General features: G+C 42.9%; 1 protein-coding gene across 4 annotated transcripts in view; it reads right to left on the reverse strand.

The window, feature by feature from the left end:
• REEP1 (receptor accessory protein 1) overlaps positions 1–26,508 on the reverse strand; it is a 60,978-nt gene that overhangs the window by 14,663 nt on the left and 19,807 nt on the right. For 2 of the 4 annotated variants that reach the window (XM_033169497.1, XM_033169500.1), the window contains exons 2-7: positions 23,125–23,197; positions 20,392–20,468; positions 16,281–16,401; positions 14,684–14,797; positions 11,956–12,006; positions 9,841–10,027 (exon numbers count right to left, since the gene is read on the reverse strand). In XM_033169497.1, the coding sequence (XP_033025388.1) occupies positions 9,841–10,027; positions 11,956–12,006; positions 14,684–14,797; positions 16,281–16,401; positions 20,392–20,468; positions 23,125–23,197 (623 nt within the window). Of the gene's footprint in view, positions 1–5,743; positions 5,780–9,840; positions 10,028–11,955; positions 12,007–14,683; positions 14,798–16,280; positions 16,402–20,391; positions 20,469–23,124; positions 23,198–26,508 lie in introns of all 4 variants that reach the window. The other 2 variants (XM_033169501.1, XM_033169498.1) reach the window with 2 other exon arrangements.

Raw genomic sequence — 26,508 nt, forward strand, 5'->3', positions numbered from 1 at the left:
CCTATCCTTCAACACAGCAATGTTCTGTATGTTCTGCATTAATGTCAGTTTCTAGCAAGTAAAATCTGGTTTAGGCAGACTTAAAATAAACAAGTACAGTGGTACCTTGGGTTACAAACACCTCGGGTTACAGACAGTTCAGGTTACCGACTCCGCTAACCCGGAAGTAGTACCTCGGGTTAAGAACTTTGCTTCAAGATGAGAACAGAAATCACGCGGTGGCAGCGGGAGGCCCCATTAGATAAAGTGGTACCTCAGGTTAAGAACGGACCTCCAGAACGAATTAAGTTTGTAACCAGAGGTACCACTGTAAACCACAATGTACATGAACCACATTGTCTGTTTACAAAGCAGAATCCAAAATGTTGCTTGTGGACATGAATGCACAAACTGCCTGAATGCGCATTTCCATTATCGGAAGTCTGGTAAGCGGAATTTGGTTGCCAATGCTCTCTGCCGTGTAAAAGCTGTGAAAACAGAAGGAGCATAGCCCTGGGAGAACATTTGCCAGGAACACCAAGACTGGAGCTGTATATGTATCAATTCAGGGGGAAACGTCAGTTCATTCCACTTCAAACTTCAATAAATTGCAAATGAGATTCAGTACAAGTATAAGAAACGAACATTGGGTGAATAAGGGCAAGCAAAATTATACTCTTATTGGAAGAAAGGCTAAAGTGTTTGGGGCTTTTGCTTTAGAAAACCAAAGGCAATTAAAGTGGGGTCTTGATAGAGGTTTTTAAAATTATGCATTGGGTGGAGAAAGCAGATAGGTATATTTTTTCCTCCTTTAAAACTAGATCTCAGAATCACCCATGAAGAAGAAGGGTTTGCATTTGTTATCCCGCTTTATCACTACCCGAAGGAGTCTCAAAGCAGCTAACATTCTCCTTTCCCTTCCTCCCTCACAACAAACACTTTGTGAGGTGAGTGGGGCTGAGAGACTTCAGAGAAGTGTGACTAGCCCAAGGTCACCCAGCAGCTGCATGTGGAGGAGCGAAGAAGCGAACCCGGTTCACCAGATTATGAGTCTTCCGGGTTTGCCGCATTCGCATCCTGAAGGATATGCAACCAGAGGTGTGCGTATCCAGAGGTACCACCCTATTTGATGAGGCAAAGGCCAGGGCAAGGATGTGCATGATTCTAGCCCAAGGTCACCCAGCAGCTGCATGTGGAGGAGCGGAGACACGAGCCCAGTTCCCCAGATTACACGTTTACCGCTCTTAACCACTACACCACACTGGCTCTTTTTACCACACAAAGCAGAAACTAAGTTATGGAATTCAAAGCTATGGAGATTACCAGTGACTTTAAAAAGGGATTGGGCAAATTAACGGAGGACAGGTGTATGACCAGTTATTATCTATGATTTTTAATGGAAATAAACCCCGTGTAAACAATATGCCTAGCCACTGTTGAGAATAAGATGCTGGAGCAACTTTGATTTGACAGCAAAGCTCTTCTTAGGGATTTACTGTAATATAAGATCGTCATTTGTGCATGGCTGAAGGACTTACTTTGCTTCATATGTCTTCAGTCTCTAATCGCTAATGAATGTAGGTAAGTTCATATCAAGGAGCTAAAGGGCTGTATAAAACACCAGGGATCAGGTACTACAAACAGGTGTTACATTTGGATTTCTATGCAGCAATAAGTCACATTTGAAAGCCTCATGCTTTCTACTCCTCAAGTCACCCAGAGAAACAAAATCTAGGCAGATTTTCACACTTCAGTTAGGCTACAAGAAGCATGAAATGCTACACAAACATTACTGCTTCACAAAGCGTAATATATGTACTTTGATCAGAAGAAAACTACATAAGCCATTTGCCTACAACCACTTTGCTGGTAAGCCAAAAAGCCACCACAGAGCAGTCAGATGAAATGAGGCCCAACCATTAGAACAAAATAAAATCTAGAAAGCCAGTGATTAGACAAGGATTTCCGGGCACACTGCACACAGTTAGGAACAACCTATATATTTCTAAAAAAATTAAGTGTGAGAAGGAAGCAGTTCTTAGTTGAGCAGTGCAAACCCTATGACTATTTACTTAGAAGTCTGTCCAAGCCATGCAAACCAGTAACACTTACATCAATATCCCAAAATATTTACATGCGGAAAGAAAGAAAAAAACAGTAAATAGAAATTACTTGGCAGGGGAAGTAGCATCATCAACTGAACTCAATAGTATTTTTTTTTCCTTTTCTTTTTTGAGATGGCCACAAATAGCATTCATTTTTAAACTATTCAAGTCAGCTCAATTTTACTATTTTAGCCACTGCCTTATAACTAAGATTTCTCATCAGCTCATTCTACAGTACCTTAGGGGGGGGGGAGAGAAAGTGTAGAGGATTAATTAAAAAGCTAAAAGATTTTAGTTAGGAGTCACCAGTACAGTCAACAGCATTACTTTAAACAAAATAGTGTCTGTATTTTGTGCAAAGAAAGCAAATGAAACCACTCTGCATGCTTTGTGGAGATCAGCATCTTCTAACAAGTGGTGTTTACTTAATGAATAGAGATGTTATTATTTTAAAAAAATATGTTGCCCTTTTATGTAAGTTTCAACAATATATTTTCTCTACTAGATTACAGACAAAACAAACTAAAGTGTTTTAAGTCTAAAGAAGCTTGGAAATGATGTCAACATATTTCTATTTGCTTCCCCATAAATGAATCTTGTATAAGTTATACAGGTGAAACTCAAAAAATTAGAATATCGTTGAAAAGTCCATTTATGCAAGCAATTGTTTTCATTAGCTACTGGAGTTTAATATATGAGATAGACTCATGACATGCAAAGTGAGATATATCAAGCCTTTGTTTGTTATAATTGTGATGATTATGGCGTGCAGCTGATGAAAACCCCAAAGTTGAAATTGTTAATGTGGGGTTCTCATCAGCTGTACGCCATAATCATCACAATTATAACAAATAAAGGCTTGACATATCTCGCTTTGCATGTCATGAGTCTATATCATAAATTAGTTTCACCTTTTAAGTTGAATTACTGAAAGAAATGAACCTTTCCACAATATTCTAATTTTTCGAGTTTCACCTGTATCTCTAAGTTATACAACAATGGGTGGGATCCAGATTTGCCATTGGGCTTATAGCTGTTTGTTCTTACACTGTAATATGGTGGTGTCTGTTTGGACATTGCTGGGCCATTTTCTTAATATCTGCCACAAGTGAACCCTGAAAAATGGGTTCCTAAACTGAATATTCATTCAGATTATATCCCGAAGTAATCATCAGCTATAATGTGAAATGGTTTCCATTACTTTCCCACTGGAGCAGCTCTTCCTAAGATCACTACTGATGTTCAGGCTAAATCCCAAATTCACTTTCCAGCCCCTATTTAATCTAATCATTCCTCTTGAAGCCCTTGCAATGCTTCTCATTTATAATAATGGCCTTGCTGAATTAGACCAAGGCCCATTGCATTCGGCATCCTGTTTCTTCTTTTTTTTTTTTTTAAAGAAAATTTATTGGTGTTTCCACAAAAAACAACAAATAAAAAGAACAACAAATAAAGACATTACGGCATCCTGTTTCAAACAGCAAGAGCTAGGATGGCAAAATTCTAGTATCCAGGTGAGCTTCAGGAGCAGAGCCTAGCAATGTCAAAGTGTGCAGCTCAGCAGTAAACTCTTTAAATTACGCATGTGCTTGCACAAGTCCGCTGGTGCCATTTTACAGGTGGGTCACACTGAGACCAAGAGCTTCTATTCCAAAGAACAGGCAGTGAATCCATGGCAGAGAACTCAACCTCATGCAAAGCAAGTCATGCAAGACAGTGAACCAAGTCACAGACCAAGAGGATACATGGAAGGGAACTCAACATCAATGCAAAGTAGAACACTAAGGGAAATTATGCATATTATGACAACTAATTTAGCTAATTTCAAGGAATCAAGTGCCTAGAATATCGTATTTTCCGGCGTATAAGACGACTGGGCATATAAGACGACCCCCAACTTTTCCAGTTAAAATATAGAGTTTGAGATATACTCGACCACAGATTCTCCACCCAGCGTATAAGACGACCCCCGACTTTTGAGAAGATTTTCCTGGATTAAAAAGTAGTTTTATACGCCAGAATATACAGTATTTACCACCTACTTGCAGACACACACACAAACACACACACAAAAGCACTTTTATACCAACACCAAGAAACACACTCTTACCCATTCCATTCAAACACACACAAAGCTCTCACATAGCTTAGCCAAATGCCTCCAGTGAGGAGTCGCCCAATGTGCCCACCCAAATGGTAGTCAGATGAAAATAGGAATTCAAAAAAAAAAAAAAAAAAGGAAGCAGAAATTTCTGTGGTCTCTGTGTTCATCTGTGGTCAGGAACAGAAATCAGTCAGGCAAATGCAACTGGCATTCATTCACATCATTCTTTTTAAGTCTGCAAACAGTACATTACTAGAGACTGGGTTTTTTGTTTTTTTTTTATAAAAACGGTTTCAGTGCTTCCTTTACATTGAAATGAACCTATGTTAAGCAAGTTACGTAAATAGTTACACAACATATCATGCAAGTCACACAACTTATATCAGTGGACAGTGAGATGAATAACACAGTGTTTGGCAGAAACTGAACTGCAGCAGAACAGGAGCAGTGCTGACTGTGATGATTACAGTGGTGCCCCGCTAGACGAAAATAATTCGTTCTGCGAATTTTTTCGTCTAGCGAAGCGGCAATGACAGCCACGCTCCGCTAAACGAAAGAAAAAGACGGAAATTTTTCGTCTTGCGAAGCAGCCCCATAGACTATTTCGTCTTGCGGGGCAGCTTCCGCTAGACGAATGCCGTTCGTCTAGCGAGTTTTTCGTCTAGCGAGGCATTCGTCTAGCAAGGCACCACTGTACTTTGGAACAGGAATCATCACTGCCTTCTTTCATCCTTACTTAGAAACTACTGGCACCAGTATCACTGCCAACAGTAGCCAGCAGAAACCCCTCAAACTGGGGCATTGATTCTAATCCTTGATGCCAACAGGCCTAACCCAGGCCCCTTCACTGTGCAAGTAAACTACAGTGCCCAGAATTCTTTGAGGGAAAGATGTGCTTTAAAAGGTATTGTGTGTATGCAGCTGCAGATGTATGACTTTTAACAGCAAGACAGCTCCCCTTCCTACACACACAATTTGTTTAAGATTCAGCCTGAGGAAGAGTTCTGGAGAAGATGAAAGCTTGCTCACTATTTTGTGACATCTTGTTCATCCCAATAAAGGTTGTGCCCTCCTGTGGATTTTGAAACACTGGAAACCTTTGCAAACAAGCGCTTTAATGCACATGTTGCACACGCTATCAGGCGACGTTTTTGTGACTGGGTCAATTTGAAAGACGCTGCAAAATCTAAAGCTAATATTGGACCGTCCAAATTCAAGCCAGCCATGACTTTGTGACGGCACCTGTTAATCTGAGTAATCCTGATTTCAGTGGGAATTAAAGCAAAGCACATACTAAACATCAGTATTAAAATATCTTATGAAACAACCCCATTTTTCTGTACAATGTTTACACAAAACCAACACTCAAAAGTCTCGGCAAGGCACACAGCTCATTGCAAAGGACACCTATTAAAACCACATGCGTTAAGGTGCATACATTTGAAATTTGGTTGTCAGTAATAAAACCCCCAGTTAGGGCACAGCAAATGCAAGGAATGAGAACTAAGGTTTCACAAAGGGCGCATGGATTTCAGAAGAGGAATCCAGTACTCACCTTGGACAATGCGGCAAACCGAACCACATGCACAAACTGGAAAAGGAGCCATATATTAACAGCTTATCATGCCGAGATGGGAGGGGTGGTAGAGCACTTAAATTCATTTTCCCCAAAGCCATTTTGGAGGCCGAAGAACAGATAATGGTGTAACATGGTGAAAGGTTAAGCTATGCTCCATTCATATACTCAACTACATAAGAGACATACATACATACCATTTGCCCCATGTAATTAACAATGGAAGTAGTTAACAGCACACGTGTAGGTAATAATAATAATAATAATAATAATAATAATAATAATAATAATAATAATAATTTATTATTTATACCCCGCCCATCTGGCTGGGTTTCCCCAGCCACTCTGGGCGGCTTCCAACAGAACATTAAAATGCAATAATCTATTAAACATTAAAAGCCTCCCTACACAGGGCTGCCTTCAGATGTCTTCTAAAGGTCTGGTAGTTGTTTTTTTCTTTGACATCTGGTGGGAGGGCGGGTGCCACTACCGAGAAGGCCCTCTGCCTGGTTCCCTGTAACTTGGCTTCTCGTAGTGAGGGAACTGCCAGAAGGCCCTCAGCACTGGACCTCAGTGTCCGGGCAGAATGATGGGGGTGGAGACTCTCCTTCAGGTATACTGGACCGAAGCCATTTGTCAGAAGGCAACGAAGTACTCATACAATTATTAACTCATTAATTATCGAAGTGGGGCAGCCCAATGGGTATTATTGTTACCAAATCACAAATAAAACAAACTGGAGAAGGAGCAACTTGCCCAAGGCTGATTGAAGAGTCCCTGGCAAATTCTATCATCCATTCAGCCACAAAAATAAAACACACCCAGAATTTCATTCTGCAAGCCTCTATAAAGCTCGTTGACCCTTGAGTACCACACTGCACACCTAATTGATAAAACTATAATTGTGCTATCATAAACTGCAAGGCTTGCTTGAGTATCTATTTTACCCAACATTATAACCATTTGATTATGCTGAAGGCATTGACAAGCAGTCTTTGTGTATGGTATCTCACACACAGATATTATTTTTTACATCACCTAATACTTCAGAGAAGTTTGCTCAGGATACCAGAAAAAAATGCAGTTGGGTGTTAAAACCATCTCTCTCTTCTTCTTTTTTACAGCAAGTAACAAAACTGAGGCATTCGAGCAGGCATAGGCAATCTTGGCCCTCCAGATGTTTTGGGACTACGATTCCCATCACCCCTGACCACGTTAGCTAGGGATGATGGGAGTTGTAGTCCCAAAACATCTGGAGGGCCGAGTTTGCCTAGGCCTGCATTAAAGCATCAGATTTTGGGGGCGGGGGGGGGGGCGAAAAGAAACTGAAAGTCCCACTGTGCAAGCAAACTGACACCACCCATTCATATGCTAGTTATTATCTATTTACTCTTATGGAGAATGTGAGATAATATGGAGAGATAACCTGTTTTGTATGTATGTGATGGGAACAATGCATGCGCCTCTAGTATGAGCTGCTTATAGTGCAATGTTCTGCGCACAGGCTGTGTGTGCTCATCTTTGCCTGCCCATGCGGACAATAAAACGTGGCATGCGTTGATATGTGAAGATCGATATCATCGCACAATATTTCACAGCCCACTGTATCCATTCCCTCTGAATATTAACCTGGGCTCCATATAAAGCGTGCATTAGCTGAGCAGTCAGGCTGATGTAGAACAGGCATAGGGAAACTCGGCCCTGCAGATGTTTTGGGACTACAACTCCCATCATCCCTAGCTCACAGGACCAGTGGTCGGGGTGATGGGAGTTGTAGTCCCAAAACATCTGGAGGGCCAAGTTTGCCTATGCCTGCTGTAGAAGAATATCCACCACAGGACCCAGAAGGACAAACCATTTCATCACTAGGGATGAGCTGGCTGGCTGGCCCCAGCAATGTCACAAACCCTCCACCTCTGCTCATTGCACATGTTGTTTGGCAATTCTTTTAAAATCGGATTTTCCTTTTCGTTCTTTTCTTTAAGAGAACAAAACCGACAGCTGAACATACAAATGAATAAACGTTCAGGGGGTGCAGAGAGCATGGCAGGAGCAAAAAAAGCAAAACAGAATGACTGAATCAGCATTCAAATCCCTGATAAGTACACATGGCCAACACAGTGTTAAGGTGGGCTTCACTCCACAGAGGGAGGAAACACAGCATTCAACCCAACCAAGTGTAAGGGAAGTTCTTTTAACGTTTAACATTTTATCATGTTTTTATATATGCTGGAAGCCACCCAGAGTGGCTGGGGCAAGCCAGTCAGATGGGCAGGGTATAAATAATAAAATTATTATTATTATTATTATAAGTTTACTCAGAGTAAACCCAATGCAATTAATGGACCTAACAGTCATGTCCATTAATTGCAGCGGGCCTGCTTTGAGTGAAACTTAGCAGTGTGCCTTGTTTACAGATGTACTTGAACGCACCCTGTATGCAGTTGCTTTGTACATTTAACACTCCCAGTTTAAAGGCAGAAAGACAGCTGCAATGAGCCTGGTCAGCAAATTATTGTGGCTATACTATACAGGGAAGGGAAGGGGAGTGACAGTGACTTTTTAAATCTACTTCTGGATTTCAGGGAGCTTGTCACTACTGCACTGTATTGAGTATATTCTACTTGTCTGTGTTCTGTCAGCATACGGGTGCCTAAAATTACTAGGTGCTTCACCATAAATTTGGTTTTGCAACTCAGGTCACCTTCAGACTTGCAGCTATACTGGATTTAGCAAATCAAGTGCCATTTACATGTAGTTTTGCCCAGTGCAACTTGCATTACAAATACAAAACCATCTGCTCCTTTTCATTCCAGGGACAGAGAAAGCAACCCTTATCCCCAAGTTCTTAAGTCCACAGCAGCTGGAGTTCTTCAACTGAGATATCTGGGCAAAAAGTAACTTCTGAACCACACTAAGCACAACGTGGGCACTATATGAATCTTTATATTATTATTATTATTATTATTATTATTATTATTTTAAATTTGTAAACCGCCCTTCATCTGCAGATCTCAGGGCAGCTCTGCTGCAGCAGAAGCCCTAACCGACCCAGAACAACAGTGATAACATTTTAGAAAGAGCAGGCAAGCATGTTCTTTATTGGACCAGATTAAATTTAGTACTTTGGTAGGTCTCCTGAAAGTGATAAATATAGAAGAGGAGCAGAAGCCCGACACTGCATCCTCCTAGCCCTTACGGACCTGCTAAGTGCATACTGAGATAGATGGCTGCAAGCCTAGAGCGTGAAATTTTGTGATAAGACAGGGTAAGTCAATGTGCAACAGCAAACATGAAAATATCAAAGTCTAAAGTTACTTTTTATTAGTTCTAATTGAATTAGATTTTAAGTGGCAGGTGCTCAAATGGTCGCCTCAGTCCTATAACCATGCCCTAGATTCTAGGGTGACCACTGACAGGTTCCATTTGAAACACAGGGTTTCCTCACATGTCTCTCCAATACAATATTATCCAATTAAACAATTTTTGCATTTTGCAAGCATAAAATCCCAACATCATTTGTGGCAGCAATAATATTGTATCCAACTATGTAGTGGGTAACATCGAGGCCTCCTTCCCCCCCCAAAAAAAAAAAAAACAATTGGATGAAGGACAATGGAAACATGTTATTTGGACTTCCTTACTACGAAAGTTAATATCTGAGAACAGTTTGGGTCTTCAGTTAATGGTTAGAAAAGGGGAAGGATGGCAGGGCTAGAGGCAAATATGGTAGGAGATTGCACTTTCCAGGTCCACTTTCTTCCAGTCTGTAAAATTCTGCCAAAAACATCACAATTCAGCTAAAACATCCCAAGGCGGTACACAACCTGAAAACCAGGGGAAACTATTTAAAAATGGCAGGTGTATCAATGGAAAGCTGGTTGGCAAAGAATCTCAGGTTTGAAAGGCCTGTCTGAAAAACAGGGTGTGTGTGTGCCATGCAAAAAGCTCAACCCCTTGGTAAAGGTCAGAGGTATGTGGGACTACCCCATAAGTCTTCTACAGTTCTCATGCTTAATTCTTGCTCCTTTTAGGTAACAGGTGCAGAGACGAAAAAAATTAACTCTTGCACTGACCTGAGCGTCCAATACTTTCTGATGCACTTTTGGACGTTTTGGGGTGGCTCTGCTTGCTACTTGTTCGCGCTGAAACTGAGGGGGCAGGAGGAGGTGGACTCACAGTGCTGCTGCTGCTCTCTCCCCTAATTGTGGTGAGATCCTGCATGCTGAAGCTGCGGAGCCTCTCCGACAGAGCTCCCTGGCCCTATGAAAACAGACAAAGAGACACAGGGTACCTTAAGTGATTAATTTATTGTACTCCTGCACAGAGCTTCAGAACATGAAGAGGACAATCATCTAATAGCAACATACAGACTTACACTGAGACAGACTTTTTTTTTTTCCTGGATAAAAACTGAATAAGGTAACATAAAACATGTTCAATGAAATCCTCTTTATTATTCCAACAGGCACAGATGCCTTCTGAATCTTTTATTTATCTTATCAGGCCGTTCCTGAAAAACAGCATGTTTTCAAGGTGTGCAAAACTCTTTATCATCTGAAATAGGTGTCTGAAATTTCTTTAGTTTAATTTCTGAGATGGTTACTGTACAAAGCAACATCAGCTTCCTCAGGGCTTATTTTTCCTTATGCCTGGGATAGTACTTAACTCTTTGCCATATTAGTGCTGGGTTAAAGTATTCAGCCCAAATTTTGTGCAGCATTTGGAGGTGTGGTTTTTTTTTGGGGGGGTACCTCTAAAGATAGTTGTGTTCCAATATTTGATTACAGCGGCGAGATTTCAATATGCAAAAAAATTGAAAGACTAATTGCCAACTATGGAGGAATGGCTATTAAAACTATTGGGCTTAGCAGATACTATATAGTGAAATTGGCATGTTTACTCAGAGAAAAGTCATTGTTAATATTTACTAAAGATTGGAAACCTCTCATAGAATTTTGTTTGTAGAAGAAAATGAATTAATGACATTTGGGTTTGAAGGCTGAAGATAATGTTGGTTTATAGAAAGTAGTCTTGCTGGGTGTTATATTGGAGTGGATGAGTTGAATAATGTTTATATATAGCTGCCAAAAGTTCTTTAGTTTCTTAACTTTATTTTTTTTAAAAAAAAAAACAACCTCTTTCAATTACTTTTCTATCTCTCTCTCTCTACCTCCCACTTTCTCTTTCTTTTCTCTCTCTTCTTTTCCTCTGGATCTGTGTTTTTATGTAGATTAACATTTTAGTTTGGATTAAAAAAGATATTTGATGTTAAACAAAGATCATTGAGAGTACTGTGATTAAAACAAGATACAAAACACAAAAGGCACTCAGATAGATAGATAGATAGATAGATAGATAGATAGATAGATAGATAGATAGATGCAAGCTCCTATAAAACAGGCACTGGACTGAATGGGGCTTCTGCAAAAGAACTTGCTGGTGGATTGTGCTCAGAGGCTCCAACCAAAAATGCAATGTGTAGCACAAGGTGAAGTGAGGGTATCCTTCCTTGCTACACATTGCATTTTTGGTGACTTCAGTAGGGAAACCTTCATGTAACTTGAATTTCTTCTTAAGCCACATGTGCCTCAGGGAAATCTAATACAGTGGTGCCTTGGTTTAAGAACATCTTAGTTTAAGAACAACTTGGATTAAGAACACTGCAAACTCGGAAGTAGGTGTTTTGGTTTGTGAACTTTGCCTTGGAAGCAGAAGTTCTGCTTCCTGTTGAGTGTGTTACATTTGTAAATTGAGCCCCCTGCTGCTATGGGAAAGCACGCCTTGGTTTAAGAACGCTTTGGTTTAAGAACGCACCTCTGGATCATAAACCAAGATACCACCATATGTAGAATGCACCCTTGGCTGGGTTGTAGAATGAACATTCCCATTAGCTTAAATGTAAGCTAATATTTCTAATGGATCTTCCTGCCATACATTGAAAGCTGTCCCCAGCTCCGTATTTTGGATCAGAATAGAAGTAATGGTTTGCTTTTGCTGATAAAACGCAAGTTAGACTTTAAAGCAGAATACACAAAAGCCACAGAAGGGAAACTAAGCCAAAGTCAGTACTCTGCAAGTTAGTCCCAATACAATACTTTTGTTGTTGTTGTTGTTTAGTAATAAATGCTACAACGTTTTCCAATCATGGTGGTTAGTTTAGCAGTTAACAGAAACACTGACAGGGTTACCTGCCCTTCTTTCAGGTCCAAATACAAGAGAAACTGAGGGAGCTGGGAAATCTGGCAGGTGAAAAAGAGATCCCATTGTGGCACACATGACAAACACAGACAAATTTTGAGAATACTCCACAGCAAAGGTGAACAAAGTCACAGATGGATTTTGGTGCTAAGAGGCTATGGGTGATCTTGCCTTGATCTTGCTGCTATTATTCCAGGTTCTGTTGCTCGTGTGGCAATGGCATAGCTCTGCACTGGGATTTTCTTGGCTTAATTGAGTCAGAGCCTAATATTATCTGTAGTCCACTGGAATGTTTAGAGCAGGCATAGGCAAACTCGGCCCTCCAGGTGTTTTGGGACTACAATTCCCATCATCCCTGACCACTGGTCCTGTTAGCTAGGGATGATGGGAGTTGTAATCCCAAAACGTCTGGAGGGCCGAGTTTGCCTGTGCCTGGTTTAGAGTAATGCTGAACGTAATACATTGGAGGCTCCCACCTCTTTATATCTACTTACACTACTTAAGGACTGTCAGCCATTTTGCAAACACTAACCGACTTAGGTCACTTCCAGGTGACCTGTTTATTGAGAAGCCACACTGGTTTATTTACAGGCAAGGCAGGCACAGAGGAGTAAGCCCTCAAGGCGGTGCCCCCGTGGACATCCTGCCGCCTCCACATCTGGCAGAGAAGCGACACTGGCACCGTCACTGATTTCAGGCGAGATCTCACTGAAATCACCCGAGATCTTGTGGAGCACATGAGACCTCACCTGAAATCGGTGCCAGTGTCTGTGTGGCTTCTCTGGTGGCGGGCAGTGGGGCGGGTGGCAGAGGTGACGGGGGGGGAAGCACTTCCTGACGAAACGGGGCGCTCCGCCCTCGTTCGCAGGGGTGTCAGTAAGATGTCGCATCAAACAAGTATCACCACAGAATTTCCGGTACATTTCCTGTCCCATTCTTTACTACAAGAAGTTGCATTTTGGGGGGAGGGAGCAGGAGGGCCAAATACACTTTAAATGTGCAACCTGAATTTGCCAGTATGCAACTGAATCCCACCCGCAAAATAGTGGCAACCTGGAAGTGGCCAGAATTTCAAACTGTTTCCATATGGGAAAGCATCATTCCACTTCATAACAATTCACGAAAAGCTTAAACACAGTGTCAAGCGGCAAATCTATTAACAGGGATGGGGGGAATCTCAAGCCCAGGTGCCAAAAGCAGCTCTCAAGGCCTACTATATGTGACCCTCAAGACTCTCACCAGGCTAGCCAACTAGTCAAAGTTTACAGTGGTACTTCGGGTTACATACGCTTCAGGTTACATACTCCGCTAACCCAAAAATAACGCTTCAGGTTAAGAACTTTGCTTCAGGATAAGAACAGAAACCGTGCTCTGGCAGTGCAGCAGCAGCGGGAGGCCCCATTAGCTAAGTGGTGCTTCAGGTTAAGAACAGTTTCAGGTTAAGAACGGACCTCCGGAATGAATTAAGTACGTAACCAGAGTTACCACTGTACATTCGTTGATCCTCTCACTGTCAACTATGGCTCCACCCACCACTGCCATGTGGCCTCCAGAAGGTTGCCCAGAAAGGAATGTGGCCCTCTGCCTGAAAAAATGCTCCCCACCCTGATATATATCAAACCCTTATGTTCTCTACCTCGTATCATAAATTCTTCAGATTAATTTTTTGCATTTGCAGAGTCTGTAAATCAAATGACAAAGGCAACCTTGCCTAGAATGCTTGTTTGGTGTGTTTGTCTCTCTGTTTTACATTGACAATATTGACTAGTAATAGCACCACGTCTCTGGCTAAAACTAATGTTTCCTGAGGTTTCTTAACTTGAAGTGTGAACACCCTTTGCCAAAGGGACAAAGTGGCCATATTAAGAGGAGGCTCTCCTTTATGCCATCAGGTGACCATTTTAATGGACCACAGCTGTATCACATTTAACTGCAATAATTGTAAGAAGTCATTACTAATAAATATGTGCAATAAGTGCAGTTTAATAAAATAGTTCAGTTGTATCACTTTACTAATATTCCAAAATTGTTAGACAAGAGTTCATATGATCGATTCCAGTTTCTGAAAGAACCAAGTTTTTCCACAGTTGGATTTGTGTACCATTTCGGCTACATTCTGTAAAATATCTCTCTAAAATTTCTGAGCCCAGTACATTCATTGTATGTGTTTTTAACCCTAAAGCCGAATTTTGCTGCCAGTTATCCAAAAGGACAAGTCAGTAGACGCCTGAATGCGACTCTGGGATGTTTGTAAACAGTCATGGCTTCCCCCAAAGACTCTTGGGAAGTGTACTGATAATTGTTAGAAGACTTCTGTTCACCTCACAGAGCTACAATTCCCAGTGTGGTTTAACAATAAAACTCTCTTCCCAGGTAATTTTTGGAGTTGTAGCACTGTGAGGGGAAAGGGGGACTCCAAACAACTCTCAGCGCCCTTAACAAACTGAATTTCCCAGGATTCCTTTGGGGGAAGCCATGACTGATTAAAGTGGTATAATCCTGCTTGAAATAGTGCACATGGTGCCAAGATTGCGCAATTCCAGATTTCTATAGTCTTCCTCTGTTTATTAGTCACACCAGGTCTGTACATAAAAAGTTAAAGAATTAAGAGCATCCTGCCCCCAAGCGTTATGTCTCAGGCACCGATTGCCACTGGCTAGGAACATAGACTTGTGATGTTAACACAACCACTGTATCCTTCGTTATCCCACTGGTTACCTTGGAAGCTGCCATCACAGCAGCTGTGGCTGCAACATTTAGCCCCCGCTTCCCAAAATGCACCAGGGCATCATAGCTTCGATCTTTTGCTTGGACTAGGCAGTCATCTATTTCCTATCATGGAAGACAAAAATATATATAAATAAAATAAAAACACAATCGAAAGGGATTTCGCCTCCAGGCTCCTCCAAAGTACTTTTGCATTCATTCTCTGTCCTCAGACACCTTCAGAGACAATTCTGGGCCGAACCACTTGCAAGAAGGGCAGCCATGCTTGTTTATATTGAAAAGGGCGTGCAGGTGAGGGGAGCAGAATCTACCTTCTTTTCTCTCTCTCTGCTGTTGAAGCAACAGAGTGTGGGAAAGGTAAGATGAGAAAGAATTCAGCTCTCCTCATTCATGTTTTCCATATATTGTAAGCATTAGAACCGACACACTTTAAATGCGGCTTAAAAAAAATAAGAACCACATGTTTGCCAATCTGACCATGGGGCCCAGTCTGAGAAGGAGCAATCTTATAGCCTATCTTGAGGAAGAGGTTTTGGCACCTGCCTTGGAGGCGAAGCCGATACTCACATCTACCAAGCTGTTTGCTTATATATAAATAAATAAATAAATTAAGGGCCTAGAGCGGTTTACATAAAGAAATAAAGCCAAACCAAACACCTTCAGGTGAAAAAAAACTATGATTAAACCATCAAAATAAACAAAAGCAGAATTGAAAATCTCCAATCATATTGAAAGACACAAGGAATAATGATGTTTTCACTGCCTGCCTGCATGCCACAAAGGATGGAGCTAGTTGCACCTCCTTTGGGAGGGAAGTCCATAGCCAGGGCAAAGCCACTGTCAGATTCCCACCAAATGAACCTCTTTTGGTGGTGGAACATAAAACAGGACCTTGAAAGAGAATTTCAGTCTATGGCCTGGTTCATAGGAAATGAGCTGGTCTCTGAGCTATCCAGGCCTTAAGCTCTTTACAGCTTGATCGGTTGGCTGTGATATACTGAAACTAATTAATAATATACAAGGATCTGAAATAGGTTGTTACTGTTATTGTGATTATAATTATGCTATTTTATGTGGTTTTTAATTCTATTAAAGGGCAGCCATGGAGAAATTTTGAAAGGTGGCCTGTTATTAAAGTAATAAAACGATCTGTGGATACTTTCTTTTTATTAGAAACCAAGCTACCAGACCACCTGAAAGTGTTTAAGTCCAATAGCTCCAGGTACATTTGACCATCATTTCCCAAATCTAGCTGACCCTCATCTCAGTAGGTACAATTTTTCCAGTAATGATGTTTATAGTAATTTGTGAGAAACGAGTGGTTTTGGATTCAGCAGCTCTGAGCTTTGCAAAGCAACACAAAACAGATGAAAAAACACTGCCTGAGGTGAAATAACTACCTTATCAAGAGAGAATAGCAGAACATTTAAATAATACATGAAAATGACACGTGCCCTAGACATATCTACTCAGAAACAAGCCCAACTGGGCATACTCCAAGATAGGTATGGATGGGACTGCAGCCTAAATTGTTCTTCTGCAATAATCACTACCCTCAACTACAGTAGTGAGAAACAGTAGCAATTACCTTTTCTTTCGAGGACAGTGTGGGGTGCACAAATTTCCTATACAGGAGGCTGGAGCCCTTCGTGTAAGGAGACAACAGCCAAGCTACAAAAGCTATTTTGAGTTCGTAATAAAATGGAAACCTGCAGGAAAAGAAAACAGCATATTTACCCACAGAAAGCTGTACATTTAGGCCTCCTCCGACATTTGACAATCAGAGTATAATCCAGGATGAAAATCTAGCACATCAGATATATATACAAAGTAGAAGTAGATTACATCGGTTTTGAAATATGGTAGCATTACTTTAAAAATAATAATCTTGGAGTGCCAGGTTACATTTTGGTGCGACCATCCTTCCACTTAATCAAGAGAGAGAGAGAGAGAGAGAGAGGAACTAGAGGAGGATATATTGGCAGTGTTCCTTGGATAGCTGCATTGACACTTGTTGAAAAAGTGCTGAGCTGTTGTTGTTTTATGTGGCCAGTTGCTGATGGGACCGAATGCATTTATAGCAGGGGTGGTGTCAGGGACGAGACAGAGGTTTCAAACTTCCCAGAGGGAGGGGGAGACGCCGGGATGGAGGAAGGAGGAGGGGTGCCCAAGGGGGATGAGGAAGAGAGAGTTATTGAAGTCAGTCCAGAGGAACAGACAGAGAGAGATATAGAGCCAGGGAGGTGACACAGGAGCAACAGGGGTTAAGTTCCGGTTCAGAATCGGGGGGGGGGGGGCAGGTTCAAGCCAGCTCTACAGCTGTGGGCAGAGAAGCGGAAGGGCGAAAGACGGAGCGAGAGGGTTCGCCATTTTCTGTCTTGCTGGAAGGGCAAACGCAGACCTCAGCAGAGATCTGACTGAGTGACTCTGATGAATGATCACGAGGTGCTAATGGCTGCTTGTAAATATTGTAAATAAAGGCTATAAAAAACGTCCGGAGACTTTCGTGGTGTTTGTGTGAAGAGCCTAGGGTTTGCCGATCAGAAGGTCGGCGGTTCGAATCCCCGTGACGGGGTGAGCTCCCGTTGCTCGGTCCCAGCTCCTGCCCACCTAGCAGTTCGAAAGCACGTCAAAGTGCAAGTAGATAAATAGGTACCGCTCCAGCGGGAAGGTAAACGGCGTTTCCGTGTGCTGCTCTGGTTCGCCAGAAGCGGCTTAGTCATGCTGGCCACATGACCCGGAAGCTGTACGCCGGCTCCCTCGGCCAGTAAAGCAAGATGAGCGCCGCAACCCCAGAGTCGGACACGACTGGACCTAATGGTCAGGGGTCCCTTTACCTTTACTTTACCCAAAAAGGATTTAAAATAGCATAAAACAGCTTGTAAGAAAGCCTTTCAGAAGGCAGCTTTGAGAACTATGGTTTCTACGTTGCCTATTTTTATGTTTTGGCTGCACACACTTTCACGCTTCGGCCATGCCCATGTGGTTGATGGAGGGTTGTCCACTGGTCAATGTGGCCTCTGCCTGAAGAAAGGTTGGCCATCCCTGTTTTAGAAGTTTCTCCCCTTCCCTCTCCCCTTTGCTGATATCTTTAACTCTGTTAGACAAATCAAGAATCCCTCAATTGATCTCAAAAGTTCAGTCATCTCTCCATATTGTTCCCCATCCCCACTCAAATAACAACAAAACGGAGGTTCCTCACAGCACCATTTCTCTTTTTCTTCTTCTAAGCAGTTCAGGGCCTTCTTGGCTGATGATGCAACTGCAGAGTCTCGCAACACATCTAAATTATAGCTCTCTCCCCTGTAAGTGCAAGACTGACTTTGCAGACCTGCCATACGTTTTTATTTTATTTCTAAAAGGTCTAGGGAGCCAACAAGCCCCATACATCCTAATGTACAGCCAAAGAAACTCAGCACAAAAACAAATATATCAGATTCTGCAGGGCTGTTATATTCTTCCACAAGGCCAGGGGTGGGTAACATGTGCCCCTGTAGCTGATGTTGGACTCCCACCAACCCCAGCCAGCATGGCCAATGGTCACAGTCAGGTTGGTGGATATTATAATCCAGCAGCATCTGTGAGACCTTCATCTCATGCTTGAAAGAGCAGGCAAACAGGAAGCTCCAGTTTGTTCAGCTTGCAGTGGTTTGACGGACTGTTTCCACCACCACACCAATAAACTCAAACATCTATCCCAACAGGGAAATGGCAGAACGTGGGAGAACAAACTAACTCAATAAGGACAGGCAAACATGTAATGGAAAACAGAGCACACAAGACAAAAAGCAGAATATATTTATCCATGTTTGCGCCTTTTCTCCCTCGTCTCTGCTTCTTTCTTCAAGAGCCCTATCCTTATCTTTCCTTCTACCAGCTCAACCTGGCAAGGCTGCCCATCTAGGAGAAGGAAAGCTCTGATCCTAAACCTCTGCTGCCTTGTGGGATATATCTTTGGCAGAAGAAAAGGCTACGGGCAGGCTTCCTCAAACACGGCCCTCCAGGTGTTTTGAGACTACAATTCCCATCATCCCTGATCACTGGTCCTGCTAGCTAGGGATCATGGGAGTTGTAGGCCAAAAACATCTGGAGGGCCGAGTTTGAGGAAGCCTGGGCTAAGGAGTAAACCCTTCATAAATCCAGAGTGGAGTCCCTAAGATGGTTGGATGGCGCCTTGTATTCCTCCCTCCAGCAACCTGCTTGCTCTCTGAAGATTTCTCATGTTCTCTTCCCACTTTCCTGCTCCCCCCTCTTCCACCACACCCTGCCATGACTTTCCCAGGGCCAATTAATACTATAAGCTTGGGGTATGAAAAGTCAAGGGTCGCTCTCCACGGCCTGTTTCCTTGACGCTTTTAGCGCACATTCATGCAAGCAAGCACACACACACAAGTTAAGTGTACTGCAGCTATGACAGAAGGGGAACTCTGATCACCACATGGGCCTGGTTTGAATAGTTTCTAAGGCCCGCCTGACGATTTCTTCCTTCTGGCTCTGTTCCAACTTCCCTTGTCACTGCCAGCCCGCCCACCTGGGAGGTCAATGGATCGAGAAGAGCAAAGGATGGCTGCGAAGAGAGCAGCCTGTCTGGTTACTGATTCTGGCCACAAGTGGGATGCAATAAGGCGGTGGGCAGCTCCTTCCCAGCAGCTGGGCTTGGGCTGGTTCGGCTATTTCTCCCCAGAATTTGATTTGAATTCTTCGTTCTACCACAATCATAACTGAGGGCTCTTGCCCTGAAGGACAGTAAGATGCAACAGTGGACCATCCTTGGGCAACGCTAGTCAGTTTGCCGATGGCAGAGAGGAGGTTCTCTCTTCTGTGCGCACTCTGCATCCTCTCTGTTCCATTCTCATTTATTCTTATCATAGTTTCAGTTTTTCTCCTTGAAACTAGATTCAGCCTCAGACAAATGCTATGCTCTCCCATATATGCCTACACTCAGAGTGGGCCAATTTTACTCTGCCTGCTTTGCCCTTTTTTAAAACTAATCCTCCACAACCCACTTTGCTGGGTGCTCACCAGTAGCAGTAAAAAGGTAAAGGTAAAGGGACCTCTGATCATTAGGTCCAGTTGCGGATGACTCTGGGGTTGCGCGCTCATCTCGCTTTATTGGCCGAGGGAGCCGGCATACAGCTTCCGGGTCATGTGCCCAGCATGACTCAGCTGCTTCTGGCGAACCAGAGCAGTGCACGGAAACGTCGTTTACCTTCCCACTGGAGCAGTACCTATTTATTTACTTGCACTTTGATGTGCTTTCAAAATGCTAGGTTGGCAGGAGCAGGGACCGAGCAACGGGAGCTCACCCCGTCGCGGGGATTCGAACCGCCAACCTTTTGATCGGCAAGCCCTAGGCTCTGTGGTTTAACCCACAGTACTCAGAGCCAAATGTGGCAGCAGGATTCGCAGCTTCCCATTCACTGCAGCAGACCCATCACATTAAACTCTTTGCAGCCATTTCCCTGCACAGCATTTCCCACCCATTTTATTACACACACACCCCAAACCCCTCGTGTACCACACTAATGTGGCATTTCTGACAGGAAGTGTCCAGCTTCTAAGAGAAGCACGTGATGCGCCTGGTGCTATTGATAATGTATTATCTTGCATTTTTGCTCCTTTCAAAAACATTTGTTTTTCCTTGCTTTTGTTTTTTTTGGGAGGAGGGAGGGAAGGAAGCATCTCAGCGGGATACTAACCAGCAAAGGAAAATGTCCGTGAATGTCTCTGCTGTTGTGAAGAGTGCAAATATGATCCAATACATCATCCATTTTACCTAGGAATAAAGCACAAGAATGGTTATAAGCAAATGTTCGTTTGGCACTTCCTAACGATTGTGGGTATTGCTTCTCTCCCCCAGGCCCCATCCCCTCAGGGCCAGGGCCAGTCCTACCATTGGGCCGTCATGTTGGTTTACCTCAGGCAGCAGATTTTGAGGCACCAGTATTATTGTTTTTATTACTATATACTCTGTAAGCACGAGGCGCAGGTGCCTTCGAATTTTCTGCCTTGGGCACCAAAATGTCTCAGCTTAGGGATAAATGAAAAAGAGTGATTTGAACATGGGTCATTTGGCACAAGAAACTATGGTCACATCCACATCACACGTTTAGAGCACTCTCATATGCCTAACAGATATGAAGAATCTTGAGAATCCTGTGGGTGGTATCCAGCTAAGTATTATGTAAGGACGACCCACTGAAATTTATGGAACTTGGTCATGTTCATTAATTTCAGTGGGTCTACTTGTGAGCAACACTTAGCTGAATACCACACTGTAGTTTAAGGCTGCTGAGAATTGTACCGCTGTAAGGGCCCTTAATTTCAGTTTCCAGAATCCTTTGGGGGAAGCTATGACTGTTACAGTGGTATAACAATGCTTTAAATATATGATATGAATGTGTCCTATGACCCAATTACAGGTGGGTAGCCGTGTTGGTCTGACATAGTCAAAACAAAATAAAATAAAAAATTCTTTCCAGTAGCACCTTAGAGACCAACTAAGTTTGTTCTTGGTATGAGCTTTCGTGTGCATGCACACTTCTTCAGATACACATGAAGTGCATGCACACGAAAGCTCATACCAAGAACAAACTTAGTTGGTCTCTAAGGTGCTACTGGAAAGAATTGTTTATTTTATTTTGTTTTGTCCTATGACCCAAGAAACTGATAGGAAATGAAACAGATGAAATAGAGACTCTGAACTTGTTTTCAAATTGCACTGAATTGCATTTAGATTTACAAATCATATTTCAACGTTCTTGTGGAGGAGAGGTCAAACTCACACCATTCACCAAATTTCAATCTAGGTTACTTGTACAAACCAATGTTTCATTTTATTATTAAGCTTAATAGTTAGTTCACACTTTAAAAATTAAGAACTTGAGTTTTCATTATTAGCCTAGAACTGTTTTTACGAAATATCTAAAAACTGTATGCAGTGCCTAAATAACAAATACTTCAGTTCAAGTGAGTCACTAAGTGCAAGCATCCCTGGCCATTCTTGTACAAGAGTCTTGAATTATCTTTAGATTTATTCCTAAGTGACGGAATGGTAAGAGGGCACTAGGAGCTATCTCCGGTTACAAATGTGGGCCTAACAGAACACAGTTTATGTCTCCAAGAAGGAGTAAACCATAGGCAACTCATCTCCAAAAGAAGTGTTCACAGAGTAAGGCTCCTGGCCACAGCATTTGTTGGTGCCACAAGCGATCAGGTCTGCGATTCTGAATATTCTCTGTGCACTCTTGTGCTGAAATGGATATTATAATCCTAATTACCCCCAAACCTCTCCAATGACAGCTATGCAAAAGTTACAAGGATAAGTCCTTATATTACATAACACCTGCTATTTATATACCTCCATATTGCCTGATATTTCTATGACCCCCCCCCCTTGCAAACTACTGAGAATATTTAGCTGTTCATTCATTTCAGCTTGGCTACTTAGCCTCAATCTAGCCTTGCCTTGTAAATACGACTATCACAATTTCAGTGGATTCCCATATCTGTTTAGTATCATTGCACCCAGTATTCGCAAACGTTTTTTTTACTGCCCCCCAGAACCTGGTTACTACAAAATTAGCTACTGAATGCCTAATTCCTGCTATCTGAAGGTTAGAGTTGGGTATACCAGCCTAAGTGTATGCTAAGAGGTGCAGTTAAGTTCACTGTGGTTGGGAAAGGCCATGCTAATAAAATTTTATTAACATTAACAGGCAATAACTGTTCATGAACTCTGTATTGACGGTTGTTGTTTTTTTAAACTACTGTAATGGCAAAATGGCTGCCCACATTGTGTTCAGCACTGGTGTTAACATCCAACACACTCCACATGCAGCTGCTGGGTGACCTCGGGATAGTCACACTTCTTTGAAGTCTTTCAGCCCCACTCACCTCACAGAGTGTTTGTTGTGGGGGAGGAAGGGAAAGGAGAATGTTAGCCGCTTTGAGACTCCTTCGGGTAGTGAAAAGCGGGATATCAAATCCAAACTCTATAAATTACATAAACCACCATGATGACCCTATTTAAGTTGAATTTGGGAATACAGAATTTAACCATTTAAGAAGGGAGTTGAAGACATACAAGAAAGATGTATGTCATGCAGGCTTCCCACAACTTTTTTTTTTAAACAGGATTTTATGCAAGAGCTACGCAAAAGCATCATTCAATGTGACTTTACACCTAGCATTTGCATTTTTAAATAGTCTCCAGGTTAGCTAATATAGAATTTGCTTTTTTATTAAAAAAAACCCTCTTTTCTCAGGTGAGGCAAAAATGGTGGAAGCACCAAATATATACGGAAATCAAATCTGAAACTGAAGCGTGTTAAGTTCTTCATTCTGCCTAAAGAGCCAGGTAAAAACCACTGGGAGGCATTTTGCAAACAGAAACCTAGGTTTACCTTGATAATCCCAGAAGTGATACTTACGTATTCTTTAATATCCTTTGATTTTACAGCTTTGTATGAGTAATACGCAGGATAAAGAGTGCCAAATACAAGCCTGGAAGGGGGAGAAAAGAGCAAAGATCATTTTCTGCCGCTGGGAAATGTATCTTTTTGAGAAGCAATGGCCACTTCGTTTTCTCTGAAATATTTTACACTTAATTCCTGCCTCAGTTTAACTCCTTTCAGTGAGAACAAAACTACATACGTGTAGAATCCTGATTAAATTATTCATCTTTTAAAAGTACATCCCACCCTTCCTCCCGAGTCCAGGGCAGCAAACAAGTGTGAAAATGATAAAATCATCTTTAAAACAGAGATGGATCCTGTCTAATTTTCAAGGGTAGGGTATGCCAAAGACCAGGTTCTGCTATACTAAAGGCCTGGTTCCTACATTATGCAGAACGGACCTCCAGATAAAGGTGGGATCTGCAGGAGGCCCTCACGATATATATGGGGTGAGATGATCTATTGGGTACCCTGGTCCCAAATTGTACAGGACGTCATACACCAAAATCGGCACAGTGAGCTTAGCCTGGTAGCTAACTGACAGCCAGTTCAATTATTTCGACTGCGGGGTAATGTGTTGACAATATCCTGCCCCAGTGAGCAATCACACCACTGCATTTCACACCAGCTACAGCTTTCAGACCCTCCACAAGGGCAGCCCCATATAGAGTACATTGCAGTAATCCAGACTGTAGGCTTCCAGTGAATGGACAACAGCGGTAAGGCTACCCTGGTTCAGAAACTGCTGTAGAGTCTTACTAGCTGAAGTTGGTAGAATATACTCCTGGCCACTGAGGTCACTTGGGCCTCCAGGAGCACCCTCAGACCATGAACCTGCTCTTTCTGGGACAGTACAACCCCATGCAAATAAGTACTTGGCTCAGTAACCACCTACCCACAGTGCTTCTGTCCTGCCGGGATACTGGTCCTCATCCAGTTCTCTGTTGAGTCCAAGAACTGGCTCAGGCTTTGCATAGCAGAGAAGTAGAGCTGGGGATCATCAGCATACTGATGACACCTTGCCTGATATCTCTCCCAATGGCTTCATATAGATGTTAAATAGCCCTGGAGACAAAACTACCCTACATCACAACTACCAGGAGGCCAAAAGACCATCACCCAATGCTATTCTCTGAAGCTTTATATAGCATCAGAACCACTGTAGAACAGTGTGTCCAATACCCACCCGACTGCGTTGGCTCAGAAGGATACCATGGTATCAAAAGCCACTGAGAGATCAAGTAAGAATAACAGACAAAGCTGCACTTATCAGGAGAAGAACACTACTATACCATGCTGTCCTAGCAAGCTGCCAACACTCCTTTTCTACAGATATATATTAGAGGTACAAATGTTCTGCTTGACCTTGTTCATCTTGGTTTCTGAAGGCGTAACAAGGCAATCAGTCAAATTCTAACTTGACTTTCATTAATGCATTGCACCAGGAAGACCAGCTGTTCTTCAAGGAGGAGTCATAATCCCATTAAAGAAGGCATTCTCGCATCCCCATGGAATTAGGGAATTATAGGACAGCTTTTAAGTAATCATTCCCGGCCAAGTTGTTGAAGCCTGACATGGCAAATCAGCTCCAAGTGCTTTCAGCTGAAAGTGATTGTCTAGATCGGGGGTCTGCAACCCGCGGCTCCGGAGCCGCATGCGGCTCTTTTGCACCTTTGCTGCGGCTCTGGGCAGGGCTGGTGCGTTTAGCGCCGAAATGTAGGGGGCGCTGCGCCACGCTGCTGGCCCGCCTGCACCCACCCACTTCTCTACCTTGCCGGCGGCTGTGCTGCTCATGCGTGCCTCGTTTCGTGCCAGCGCAGGCGCAGCAGCAGACCGCAGCAGCTTCCCTCCTTGACGCCTGTCCCGGCGCTTGTGTTTGGCTGCTGCTGGTGGAGCTGCTGGTTGCTGTGATTCGATGAGGCGCAACGACTCAATGAGGTAAGGAGGCAGCTGCGGGCTGGGCCAGGGGCGGCGGGCGGCGGGCATAGGGTGACGAAGAGTCGGACACGACTAAACGACTAAACAACAACAAAAGGGCATAGGATGTCAATCAGATCAGTGAAAGGCCTAGTTAAAAAAGAATGTTTTTGCCTGGCGCCTAAAGGTGCATAATGAAGGCATCAGGCAAACCTCCTTGGGGAGAGCATTCCACAGACGGGAAGCCACTGCAGAGAAGGCCCGTTCTTGTGTTGCCACCCTCTGGACCTCTTGAGGAGAAGGCACATGTAGAAGGGCCTCAGAAGGTGATCTCAGGGTCCAGGAAGGTTCATATGGCAAGAGACGGTCCTTGAGGTATTGCTGTCCTGAGCTCTTTATAGGTCAAAACCAGCACTTTGAACTGGGCCCAGAAACTAATTTGTAGCCAGTGCAGTCGGACCAGGATCGGTGTAATATGCTCAAACCATCTTGCTTCAGTGAGCAACCTGGCTGCTGAATTCTGCACTAGCTGAATTTCCGAAACCGTCTTCAGAGCCCTATGTATAACGCACTGCAGTAATCTATCCTTGGGGATACCGTGTTCCCACAATTTGTGTGACTGATGTTGCAATTTGGCAGCCATACCAATTGTAGGCACTAGGTGTGGGCACTCACACCAAGAAAGCTGGGATTATATTCATTTGCTCCCTTACTTTCTCTTCTCCATGCCCCGCCACGCATTACCTTTATTTTTATATACGGGTTAGCACTGACAAGACTGTGAAGGTATTGACCTGACCTCCCCACACTCCATCATTTCAGGCACTTTCCCGCCAGCCTGGCTCCAATACCGAAATTGATCTGGGAAGGGAGCCGGGAGAAAAGTTATTAAACAGAATGCACCAAGGTAAAGGGATCAGCCCCTCCTTACTTCCTGCACACTCCTCTCCTCACTTGGTATGTGAAGATGCACATCTGACCAAACAAATGTGGCAGTTCTGTCACATCCAGTTTGCCCTAAGGGTGCATGTTCAAAAGGGCTTAACACGGATTAGCTATCCTTGCTGTACAATCAATCTGGTACAAGTTCAGCAAAAAAGATATCTTTCTCTCCCTCCCTGGTTGTCAGTAAAGTTCAAAATTCAATCAGAGTCAGTTACTGTCAGTAGACGAATGGCAATGGTAAAATAATTATACTGCATTAATTTATATAAAACAAAAGAACGTTTTATCCAAGTTATTTACTTATTCAAAGTTACACAAGAAGGTTTGTGGCATAGCAGAGACATTGTTCAGAACAGTTAGCCTCGAGTAATAGTGAAATATCTATCCCAAACATTACACCCCAAAAAAGCATACAAGGCCTCTTAAAAGCCTGACCAGATCTCTCTCTCTCTCTCTCTCTCTCTCTCTCTCTCTCTCTCTCTTTCTCCTTATTTATAA

This window comes from Lacerta agilis, chromosome 14 (assembly GCF_009819535.1).
Source record: "Lacerta agilis isolate rLacAgi1 chromosome 14, rLacAgi1.pri, whole genome shotgun sequence".
Classification (NCBI taxonomy): domain Eukaryota; kingdom Metazoa; phylum Chordata; class Lepidosauria; order Squamata; family Lacertidae; genus Lacerta; species Lacerta agilis.